Source organism: Symphalangus syndactylus, chromosome 1 (assembly GCF_028878055.3).
Source record: "Symphalangus syndactylus isolate Jambi chromosome 1, NHGRI_mSymSyn1-v2.1_pri, whole genome shotgun sequence".
In the NCBI taxonomy this organism is placed as follows: Eukaryota; Metazoa; Chordata; class Mammalia; order Primates; family Hylobatidae; genus Symphalangus; species Symphalangus syndactylus.
This window is the reverse complement of record NC_072423.2, coordinates 75684945-75696144: the sequence shown is the minus strand read 5'-3', so window position 1 is coordinate 75696144 and position 11200 is coordinate 75684945. Positions and strand designations below refer to the sequence as shown.

Genomic DNA, 11200 nt, shown 5'->3' with positions numbered 1-11200 from the left:
CAGCATAAAAGAAACACTCCACAAATGGTGAATGGCTGAATGAATGAATACCTATTCCATTTTCAAACACGTCTTAAATGATAAAAACTAAGATAAATGAAAGTGTAAAATCTGCACAGGCACGCAAGCACCAAATAAGTGTTATCTACCAGGCTTAATTAAATTTTAAAGGTCTTTTCCAATTAGTGAACCCAAAATCTTTTGCGTTCTAGCACAGAGGTCCCCAACCCCTGGGGCAGTACTGACCCATGGCTTGTTAGGAACCAGGTTGCACAGCGGGAGGTGAACAGTGAGTGAGCATTACCAGCTGAGCTCTGCCTCCTGTCAAATCAATGGTGGCATTAGATTCTCACAGGAGTGCAAACCCTGTTGTGAACTGCACATGTGAAGGATCTAGGTTGCATGCTCCTTATGAGAATCTAACTAATGCCTGAAGATCTGACATGGAACAGTTTCATTCTAAAACCATCCCCCACCTTCTGCTCCCATCTGTGGAAAAACTGTCTTCCATGAAACTGATCCCTGGTGCCAAAAAGGTTGGGGACCACTGTCCTAGCATCTTAAAATGTAAAGTTTCCTATTTTCTCATGGCTATGGCCTTAGAGCAGACCTAAGGGATATATCACACTCACTAAAACAGTGTCATCCAGCCAGGGCAAAAGTAGAGGCCACATGCCTGAACGCTATTGACAAGGTACTATGGAATTAATGTTTGTGTCCCTCCAAGAAAATTCACATTTTGAAACCTAACCTCCAATGTGAGGATATTAGGAGGTGGGCCTTTGGGAGGTGCTTAGGTTGTGAGGGTAGAGCCTTCATGAATGGGGTTGGCATCCTTATAAAAAGAGAAAGAGACTGAGCACTCTCTCAGTCATGTGAATTTACAGCAAGAAGGCAGCTGTCTGCAAACCAGAAATCGAGCCCTCACCAGGCACTAGATCTGCCAGCACCTTGGTCTTAGACTTCCCAACCTCCAGAACTGTGAGAATTAAATGTCTATTGTTTAAGCCCTCCAGCCTATGGTACTTTTGTGACAGCAGCTCAAATTAAGACATAAAGGATGGGGGAAGGGACCATGAGAAGCTTGAAAATGCTCCTCAAATGATTCTGATACACAGTCCAGAGATGCACTGAGCTCTGAAAGCTGAGGGAGGATGAAAGCAGCAATGTTGACCCTGAACAAAGGAGGAACAAAGGGACCCTGATGGATTCCATCAGCCTGGGATGGGTGCATAAGACACAGTGTTACCATATGCCAGGCACTGCTGGGAAGATAGCCCACTATATCATATTTATTCTCGTGTAACATAAAAGGTACCCAGAGTCACCAATGCTGAACATACTTTCCACAAATGGTTCAATTTAATAGAGGAATCAGTTGTGCCAAGAAATAAATGCTGTGGCTAGCCACTCAACCCTCCCCACCATCCCCCTTCCCCAAGAAATACCAGTCTCAGGGGGAAAAAAATAGTAAGTTACTAGAATCTCAGACTTGGAAAGCATATGTGATCATTACTGAGCCCAACCCACTATCCTATGCATTACTTCCTTCCACAATAACACTAACAAATTCTTATCACCTTACTGGATACTCTGTCACACAGCGCTCAAAGCAACTCATGAGGTTGCACAGTTCTGATGATCTGCCTTACTGTGAGTATAAATCTGTCCTACTCTTGCGTCCTAGTGTCCCTGGGGAGATAAGAGGCCTTCCATGTAAAGGCCCTGGACATAGGTGAAGTCCCCTTTACCCAGATGTCTCACCAAATCCCAGGTATTTGACTGCTCTTTGATGAGCCACCATATAAATTCCAACAAAGACCACAAGATGCTTCAACAAGCTCCTTAGCAGAAGCAGGGAAGCCATCAGCTCTTTTAACTGATCACTCAGCTATTGAGGAAGTGGTAGGAATTCTAAATTGTTGTCAAGACAACCAAAGTCCAAATATAAATCTCTCTGGGATTCCATCAGGAAGCAGTTTTTAAGTGCACGCGCACAAATACCCCAAGGAAATAACAAAACAAAGGTCCCCTCCTTCTCTTTCTCCTCCTCCCCACTCTCTCCCTTCCTCCTGCTTCTTGCCACGTGGTGATGTGTGTTAAAAATGCATACTGGGAAACTTTCCACCTTTGGGGTTGAAGCAGCTGCTGCCTCAGTGTTGTTTTTGTTAGGTTTTTTTGTTGTTGCTGTTAACATACTTTGCTGTTTTTAAGGGTGTTGCCTTTAAGCTTCATGTTTCATAATACCGGTTCATATCACAAAGTGGAACGAATGACACTCTCCTGGTGAGAAGGAAACTCCTGGGGTCCTGCCCAGGGTGCTTCCCCCCATCAAGCACACCCTCCTGCACGGCTGACTTCCACAGGTGACTCGGCTCAGGCCAGGAAACAGCGTTCACAAAGGCTTGCTGGGCTGTCCCCATGTGGAATAAACCCAAGAAAGTCCACACATGAAATTCGAGCCAAGAATTTATAACAGGTAACCTAAACAAACCCAGTGCTCTTCGGTCCTTGGTTTTCCAAGAACACAAGGCATTCAGAGAATGTTCCACAGGCCATTGTCCATCCCATGTGGGAGCATTCACCAAAAGAAATAAGCTCAGACATTCCTAACGTGCCAGGAAGACAGGAGAAGTTCAGGTAAAGAAGACCTGGCACCCGGCCCACTTTCACTCCCACCTGCTGCAAATGACTCTAATGTCAGGAGGTAAGACCTCCGACCCCATGGATGGAGCAGGAAACTACAGCAAAGAGTGACCAGCAGGGAGCCTGTGCTGAAAGTGCCTACTGCCCATGCCTAAAACAACCTATACCTTAAATGGGAAGCATGTCCCCAAGTCCTCACTGAGCACAGGACCAGGCACAAAAAGACCAACCCCTCAGCCTTCCCAGTGAGAGTGAGATTTTGTTATGATGTCTATGTTATCTATCACCTTATAAGGGAAACCCAACAGAAAGTGATTCTAACAGGGAGAAAGAAGGTGTGGCTGTCAGGGTCTTGGTCATACCAAGACTTCAGGGAGGTGTCTCATGGCTAAAAAACAAGAAGCTGAGTGCCGGCCACACACAAAACTTCACCTAGAAAAGACAGACCGCCCTACGCAAAGTACAAATGAGCCCAAGGTTCCTGTTAAAATGTTGAAAGAGACTGGGCAACATAGGGAGACCTCATCTCTACAAAAATAATAAAAAGTATTAGCTGGGCTGGATGGTGCACACCTGTGGTCCCAGCTACTTGGCAGGCTGAGGTGGGAGGATCACCTGAGCTCGGGAGGTTGAGGCTGCAGTGGGCCATGATGGCACCATTGCACTCCAGCCTGGGTGACAGAGTGGGACTCTATCTCAAAAATATACATATATTTTTTTAAAGGACTTTTGGACTTAGCACTGACTGATCCACAGGGTCTCTCAAATCAAGATAATAAACCTAGGCTGATGCAGAAGGATCCACTGATCCCAGGAGTTGGAAGGTGCAGTGAGCTATGATGGCACCACTGCACTCCAGCCTGGATGACAGAACGTGATCTTGTCTCAAAACAAAAAAAGAGAGAGAGAAAGAGAGAGAGAGAAGAGAGTAAACCGAAGACAGTCAAATGGTTTTGATCTCCCTCAAATGTTATCCCACCCAGAGAATCAGCCTAATTGGATGAGCAGGTAGAAACACAGCCTGCTGCACACATCTCACCCAGGAAAGAGCCAGCCAAACAAGGGGATGTGGCAGATCTTACTCAGTGTGGACAATAAGGTCATCTGGCCTTTCAAATAAAATGTCCTCTGATTTCAATAAAACTGAAACTTACAGCCACCCTCAAAAAAAAAAAAAAGGAAGCCACAGATGTGGTGTGATGTGATTGATGTTTCTTTTCTTTTCCTTTTTTTTTTTTTTTTTGAGATAGAGTCTCACTCTGTCGCCCGGACTGGAGTGCAGTGGCGCGATTTCGGCTCACTGCAACCTCCACCTCCCAGGCTCAAGCGATTCTCCTGCCTCAGACTCCCGAGTAGCTGGGATTACAAGCATGCGCCGCTACCGCCCAGCTAACTCTTTTTTGTATTTAGTAGAGACGGGGTTTCACCATGTTGGCCAGGCTGGTCTTGAACTCTTGACCTCAAATGATCCCCCCGCCTCAGCCTCCCAAAGTGCTGGGATGACAGGTGTGAGCCACCGTGACCGGCCACTATTGGTGTTTCAAAGCCTCTGTCTGCCCAGAAACCTCTTCTTTCTCTGCTTTGGCATGGTTCTTCCAGCTCCAAGTTCAAATTCATACACACAGACCTGGCAAAGGTAAGGCACTGTCTGCAGGAAGCCACTCAAAGAGTGTGTATCATTCTTGGAGATAAAAGAAGTAAAGAGATTTCCTCCCACTTCCTCCTCTCCCAGGTTTGCTAATTGGCATCATGAACCCATAGATTAGCAGGAAATGGTAACATGTATCTTAAGAGATCATCTGGTATGGTCCTCTGCCTTAAGGGGGAACATGTTATTATGCCCATTTCATAGATGAGGCCACTGAGTTTCTTTGCTAAAACGACACAGCTCGTTGGTGGGAAAGAATGAGAGCCTAGGTCTCCTGCCTCTTGACACAGGGTTCTTGCCACCTGATCAGTGTCCTGGTAGGAGGATATAGAGACGTGTCCCTAAACACCGAAATTGAAAATAAGGGGTCCTGTGATAGAGCAGGGCTTGGACCACCTCAGTAAAAGTCAAGAGAAAGAGTTTAAGAAAAAAAGGCAAACATATGTCCTATTTCACCTTTCCCAAGGCCAATCCTGACAAACACAGCACACATCAAGGCTGCCTCTTCATTCCTTGGAACACGACATTCCTTCTAAGTCTCTGAAGGCCTTTCTTGAGGCTGAAATGGCCCCTCAAGAGGAAAGCATGGGATTCCTGGAATTTATGTCTGGAAATATTAGAGGGCCTGGGGAACAGGACAACCCACTCCTGCCACACAAAAAGGTGAACAGAGAAAGACCAGACTAGATCCTGGCTGTGGCTGAGCAAGTCGGGGGAGGTGGGGATCTGTGCCAGGGGCTACCAGGGAGGGCAGGGCCTTCGCATATCCTCTGGAATTCTAAGCCAACCGGACAATCGAGTTAGGGTAAGGGATGGTTTTGGCAGAGGCCTGTGATGGGAGCCTGCCGGAGGTTCCAGGCGAGCCTAGAGGAAGCCTAGAGACGCTGGCACAATTCAGTCCTCAGCGAAATCATTTCCTCTTTCTACAGTTCTTGTACCCCCATCTTGACAGATCAGTTCGCACAAGAATGCAACCCTTTCGCTGCCCTTTTTTAGGAAATGGTTTTCATGAGACCAGCTTTGCCAATGACATGGGCGGGTACGCCAGATGCCAAAGGCTGCTGAAAACGCCCTTAGAACCAGCTCTTCTTTTAGAAGAAGGAATTCTGGAATGTGATGTGGGCCCCCGAAAGGAAGCGACCCTACGTTTATCAGAATTCCCAGGGGCGGTTCGCCAGCGGCTCCCTGCGTCCTCGCCGGATCCCCTGTCTGCAGTCCCCTGGCCGCACGGATTGACTGCTTCTTTGTTTCTGGCTGCTTTAAGGCTTCTTCGGGCGGAGAAAGCCCCACTTTAGGGGAGTGGTGGTGGGCAGGACTTTCCCAGGCTGCTTCTTTCATCCGCAGCAGGGAAGTTTGCAGGGCGCGCTCCGCACAGGTCACTGCCTCACCTTCCACCCCGGCCGCGCCCTCGGCTTTCACCCCCTTGGCTGGGTTCGCTTTTGGTTTTATCTTTCTGTTTTAAGTGAATAAATCAATTGCCCCCAGGAGGCAAAAGAGCACTCAGCGACTTGGCTGAGCAACTTAAACTTTCTGCCGGAAGGAAACTATCAAAGGCGGAGGAGAAAGCCCTCAGGGCCCCAGACTCGCCGCCACTGCCCCGTCCACGCCGGAGGTCCCCGCGAGGCCGCCGCGGATCCGGGGACTCGCGGGCCGGGAGGAAAGAGCGGAGAAAGCCCGGGGCAGGCTCGGACCCGGACCCTGGCAGGGTGAGAGAGGGAGCGGACCCGAGGGGCGCACGGACGCGGGGGAGGCGGGGAACAAGAGGGGGTGCGGAGAACGAGGGGCGCACGGACTAGGGGAGCCAGGGGGACCCGGGGAACTAGGGGGCCCGCGGACGAGGGGGACGGGGGCTACGAGAGGGGTGCGGAGAGCGAAGGGATCACGGGGACTGAGCGAACGGGGACAAGGGGAGCGAAGGGGCGCGACGGCGCGGACCGGGGTCAGCCGGCGGGTGGCGGCCGGGACTCACCCCGAGAAGGCACACTTTGAGCTCCCGTATCGCCATCATGTGCTCGCGGCCGGGCAGTGCCGGGGCTCAGCAGCATCCTCCGGGGCCGCCGCGCCCGCGCCCCGCCGGCGTCTCCCGCCTCGGCCCCTCGCTCGCGCCGCCCGCGGGCGGAACCGCAGCCGCTGCTATTTCTGGGCCGCCGGCCCCGCCGCGGTGGATCACGTGGCCGCCGGCCGGCTCCTCCCGGGCGCGTCGGGTCCAGCCTCGCCGGCCCCCAGCTCCCAGGAACGCCCCCGGACGGCGTCAGCCACCCGGGACCTGCGGCGTCGCCGGCGGATTGCCTCCGCCCTCGGACCAGCCCCATGCAGGTCGGCCTCCTCCAGCGCCCTCCGGCATCCGCCCCTCCCGGCCCCGCCTGGCCGCAGGGCCCGGGTGGGTAGGAAGGACTGGACCGGCCGTGTGGAGACCTGGCCCCACTACCAGCGGGTCCCTGAAGATGCCATTCTCATCTGGAAAGCGGATGCTCTCGGCCGAGGCCCTTTGCGTGGCAGCGCGTGGAGGTCTGCGGGTAATCCCATCCTCAAGCGATATTCTGGGTCCCAAGCAGAAAATGGCCACTGAAGGGGCCTCTGTGAGGACAGGGGTGAGGAGAAGGGGGCTAACTTTTCGGCCTGCCTTCTCTACGTTCCTAATACCCGAGCTTCCGTTTAACATACGTGTGGCTCTTCAGCTCAGCCAAGTTCATTTTTCTGTATGTAGCAGATTCTAGAAGCAAAACTGGCTGTCCGTGTCTGAAACAGGAAATTTGCATTCTGGAACAAAACTCTCTTTCTCAGTAGAGCAAATCCTGCAACTTATGTGGACAGAAACCCAGTCCTCAGAAGTACAGGTAGAAGCTTGGAGATCCCAGCAGACCCCTGCATCCTTCCTAACTGGGAAATGAGCAGAGTCTGTGGCCGCACACAGTCAGGGGAGGCTTGGGTAACTGTGTTCTCTTCTCCATGTATGGCCTAGAGCACCTCATCCACTCAGATGACTTCGTTCGTTGCTGCTACAGAAATGTCAGCCTTTTCAATGTAATCTATCTGAACAATTCACTGGCATTTCAGATGGGAAATGTTTTTTTAAAAACTGATTTTTTAAAACTTCATCTCCTATCCCAAACTCTCAGGCCTCTCTCCTAACCTTCCAATTTTAATCAATGGCATTTCCATTCTCCTAGCAGACCACCCACCATGATCATCTGGCTTTGTTCTTACAGAAGCCAGGTTGAAGCTACCCAGTACCCAAGTAGCCCCATCCAATGGGAAATTCCAAATCAAGGCCTCCAAAGAGATAAGTCCTGGAATACTGGAGTCAAAATGGGCCCCAAAACAGACAATTCACAGAAGTGAAATTCCCCAGAAGAGCAAGAACTTTGCCCTAGAGGTGCAGGCTTGTGGAGGTTACTCAAATGGACTAACTTGTTCAAAAGGCAGCCATGGACAAGTTACAGGTCCATTGTATCAGTATCCGTCCTTGACTTTGTATCCAAAGCAGAGTCTTCTATGTGGGCAGGGTAAAAAGGGGCTTGCCCAGAATCAAACAGTCCTGATCACATATCTCCTTGCCCTCAGATTTGCTAATCAGAAAACCACCCCTGCGCAGTTGCAAAGACACCTCCCCCAAGGCAGTCGCCAGCCCTCAGGGCACCTGCTAAGTCTTGGATCTCCACACTGAAATGTGTCCTTTTGGCTTTCCAGCTTGATTCCCAAAAGCCAGTCAAACCAGAGTGGAAGCCTCCGCTGTGTTCTACATCCTGTGCAGTGAGTGGAGCTTTGTGAAGTTGCCTTAGATTGCTAAGAGCAGAACTGTGCCCAGACAGAAATAGGCAAACCGAATTTCTCCTGTGCTCCCTTACTCTTTTTCATGACTGCTCTCATTCTGCTCTCTTCTCCACTAGCCCGGGTGCCTGGGAAGCTTGTGTCCTTTCTAGGCTCTCCCAAAAGAGTCCCCTATCCAGACCTTCCCTCCCTGAGAATCACCCCAGTCTATTTGTCCTTCTCCCCTCTCCTAGTTATATTAAAAATGACCTCATTTGTGTCTCATTCTGATCAGGCCTTGGGCTCTTCTTTACAAAGTGGCGATCCTAGTCTGTCAACTGACTCGTGTTCATGGGTTTATACTCTCTCCCCAGCCAGGTCACCCCTGAACTTAAACATGGCGTCATGAAAACCAGGTCCCCATGATCACCCTAAGGTAACCTATAAAGCTTTAGCCCAGGAAGGCAGGAAGATGACTGCTAGGAGACATATTTTAAGAGTGATAGGTCAGAGGCAGCTCTTGACTTTTTAAAAAAGTGCCATGTTCTCTATTGTTACACTCTATGATTACTGTACTAAGGGCCCATCCTGACTCCTCTGGAATTTTCTGCAAATATGGAGTTCTGGTGTAACTTCAGCAGGGATAAAAAATCAATGGTACATAACTGACAATTTATCAAATTAAGAAATAGAACATGCAAGTTTTTCTTATGAGAATTTTGTAACATAAATGGTCATTGTGCTAATTCAGACCTCCATTTCTCTGCTACTATAAAGTCTCCAAGAGAAAAAGCCAGTAATGGTCATAAAACTGATCATGTTTTTTGATTCAGGAATTCCTTTTTTGAACAATAACATACAAAGGCAAAAAGTAAACAAAGGTGCCTGTTTGAACATAAACACATATGCAGACAAAGAAACAAATAAATGGGTTAGAGAAACAATGACAAAAAGGTTATCTCCATGGAGGTAAAGGGAGGATTGTTGCATTAATTGTAACTTAACCTCTTAACATTTGAGGAATGATTAAGCAAGCTAGGGTGTCTTCACTGGGTATATTTAATGGCGTACAATAGTATATGTTACTTAGTTATTAAGTGAAATGTGCATACTATATAGATTTATAGAGACGTTTATAGTAAATAAGATTCTGTGAAAATAATATGACTCAAAATGTTAAATAGGATAAGCAATATAAATGTGTTACAACGCCCTGGAGCACAGGCTGATCCCTGGAGACCAGTACTGAGTCATCTGGTCTGCTCAAGGGCCAATTAAGGAAAAATAAAAATGTTTACAAACCTTGTTTTTCATAATTTATCTTTTTTATGGAACTATAGTGTCTGCAATATCAGTTAAACAGCCTTTTAGTATTTCTCATTTACGTAACAACTCCTTCCTTCTTTCCTTTTCTTTCTGAAACTTTCTAAATAGCATGTGCTACCTAACCTTATTTGTAACTCACACCCTTTAAACAAATTTTTAAGGAGATGAATCCTGGACATACCAGGGTAGGAAAGGGATTTGAGGGATTTAGAAAAACAGAGGTGAGTGGACCCCACAATTCACCCACAGACTTGAAAAAGGAGACAGTAGCTGGCAAGGGGAGGCTGGAAACTGAAGGAGCCTGTCTGTGGGTAAGGGAGTGTCCCTGAGAACCCCAAGGAAGGTGGCTGCTCGGTGGAGGGGCTATTAGATAAGCGGATAGAAACTGTACAGCCTCCTTTGCAACTCCAGATGTCTTCATGTGGAAAGTGCGGTGACATCTTAGATGGGAGATGGGGAGGGTGGGGGCTCGCCTCCTCATCGTCTCCATTGCCTCAAATGGGAGTGCTCAGAAGTGTTCCAGAACAAGTAGACAGCTCTCACTGAAGACAAGGAAGGCTCTGTTGGGACCTCACAAAGGATTGGTGTCAGGTGATAATGTTTAAATTTTCCAGATTCCTGAGAGCCAGCACTGGGCAGCTTAAGCCATCCTCAGCATCTAACTGGCCTCTTTACTGACACTCCTGCTCAGCAACCTCCACCGTCCCTTGGATCTCTGGCTGAGCCTAAAGTGTTGGGTTAAAAGAAAATAAGCAATAAGGTATATATTAACACCTCCCATGGAAGGTAAACAGATTGATTCAGCTGTGACCGCCTCCCGAAAGCCCTAAGTAACATGTAATTCAGTCAGTCCTGTTCATTTTCATTGCTTACTTGTAAAACTGAGGAATTAAACTACAATGATGCAGATCAAAGTCACCACAACCCCAGTTTCGTTTCATAGACTGTCTTGGGTTGTTCCTTCTGGTGAGTCATGTAAGTTTTCCTGCAATTGCTCGGAGTAATACATGGAGTTTAGGATTTCTTTTTCTTAAAAAGAGTTGTGTTTCACTTTTTTGTACCTTAATATTATTTGCTATCAAACTAAAAATTGGTTTAATTTTAGATGTTGGCAACAATTCTCATATCGCAGGGATTTCTGTGTTTAGCTGTTTACCCACCCATTGGGCAAATAGCAGACATCGACTGTGCTAGACACTGGAAGAATGACCAGTGGAGGAAGAGGACCCACATTGACATCGAGCTGTAAAGGAAAGAGACAAACATTCAAACAGGAGACTATTGTATGATGTGAAATGTCTGAGGCTTGGTGTAGTTGCTTCATTTTTGTAACTCTTCTCATTCAAGAAATGAGTATAAATTCCAGAGACTCCAAACCTTGAATTCAACTGAAGTCAACCCCCAAGTAAAGGAGAAGATGATCGAGATGGCTGGAGTTTGAACCTAGTCAACTGGTAGGTGAGTGTGTGTGTTTGTGATGGGGGAAAATAGATCTGTGTTTTGCTTGAATTCCCAAGACTGCCCTAGATAAGGAAGAACCTAATGCAGACTCTTCCTAATCTGAAGTGCCTCTAAGAATATCTGCATACAAGTTGAGTATCCGTCATCCAAAATGCTTGGGACCAGGAGCATTTTTCCGATTTTGGAATATTTGCATTATACTTACCAGTGGAGCACCTCTAATCCAAAAATCCCAAATCCAAAATGCTCCAATGAGCATTTGTTTTGAGCATTGTGTCAGCAGTCAAAAAGTTTTGAATTTTGGAGCATTTTGGATTTCAAATTAGGGATGCTTAACCTGTACTAAGAGTACTGAACTACTGTACTAAG

General features: G+C 47.9%; 2 protein-coding genes across 2 annotated transcripts in view; one reads left to right on the top strand and one right to left on the bottom strand.

Moving 5' to 3' along the window:
- Positions 1-6403, bottom strand: part of RAB31 (RAB31, member RAS oncogene family) — a 167726-nt gene extending 161323 nt beyond the window's left edge. The window contains exon 1 of the mRNA XM_055238449.2: positions 6264-6403. Coding sequence (XP_055094424.1) covers positions 6264-6302 — 39 coding nt within the window. The 5' untranslated portion in view covers positions 6303-6403. The remainder of the gene's footprint in view (positions 1-6263) is intronic.
- Positions 6301-9348, top strand: LOC129488340 (uncharacterized). The gene is made up of 2 exons (XM_063641148.1): positions 6301-6810; positions 7985-9348. Exons 1-2 carry the CDS (start codon positions 6301-6303, stop codon positions 8063-8065), a joined length of 591 nt encoding a protein of 196 aa, XP_063497218.1. The 3' UTR covers positions 8066-9348.
- Positions 9349-11200: the final 1852 nt, after the last annotated feature.

Coding starts and splice junctions, on each gene's coding strand:
- LOC129488340 (XM_063641148.1), top strand. CDS start 6,301: ATGTGCTCGCGGCCGGGCAGTGCCGGGGCTCAGCAGCATCCTCCGGGG. Junction 6,811..7,984: donor CAGCGCGTGGAGGTCTGCGG/GTAATCCCATCC, acceptor TTGGCTTTCCAG/CTTGATTCCCAAAAGCCAGT.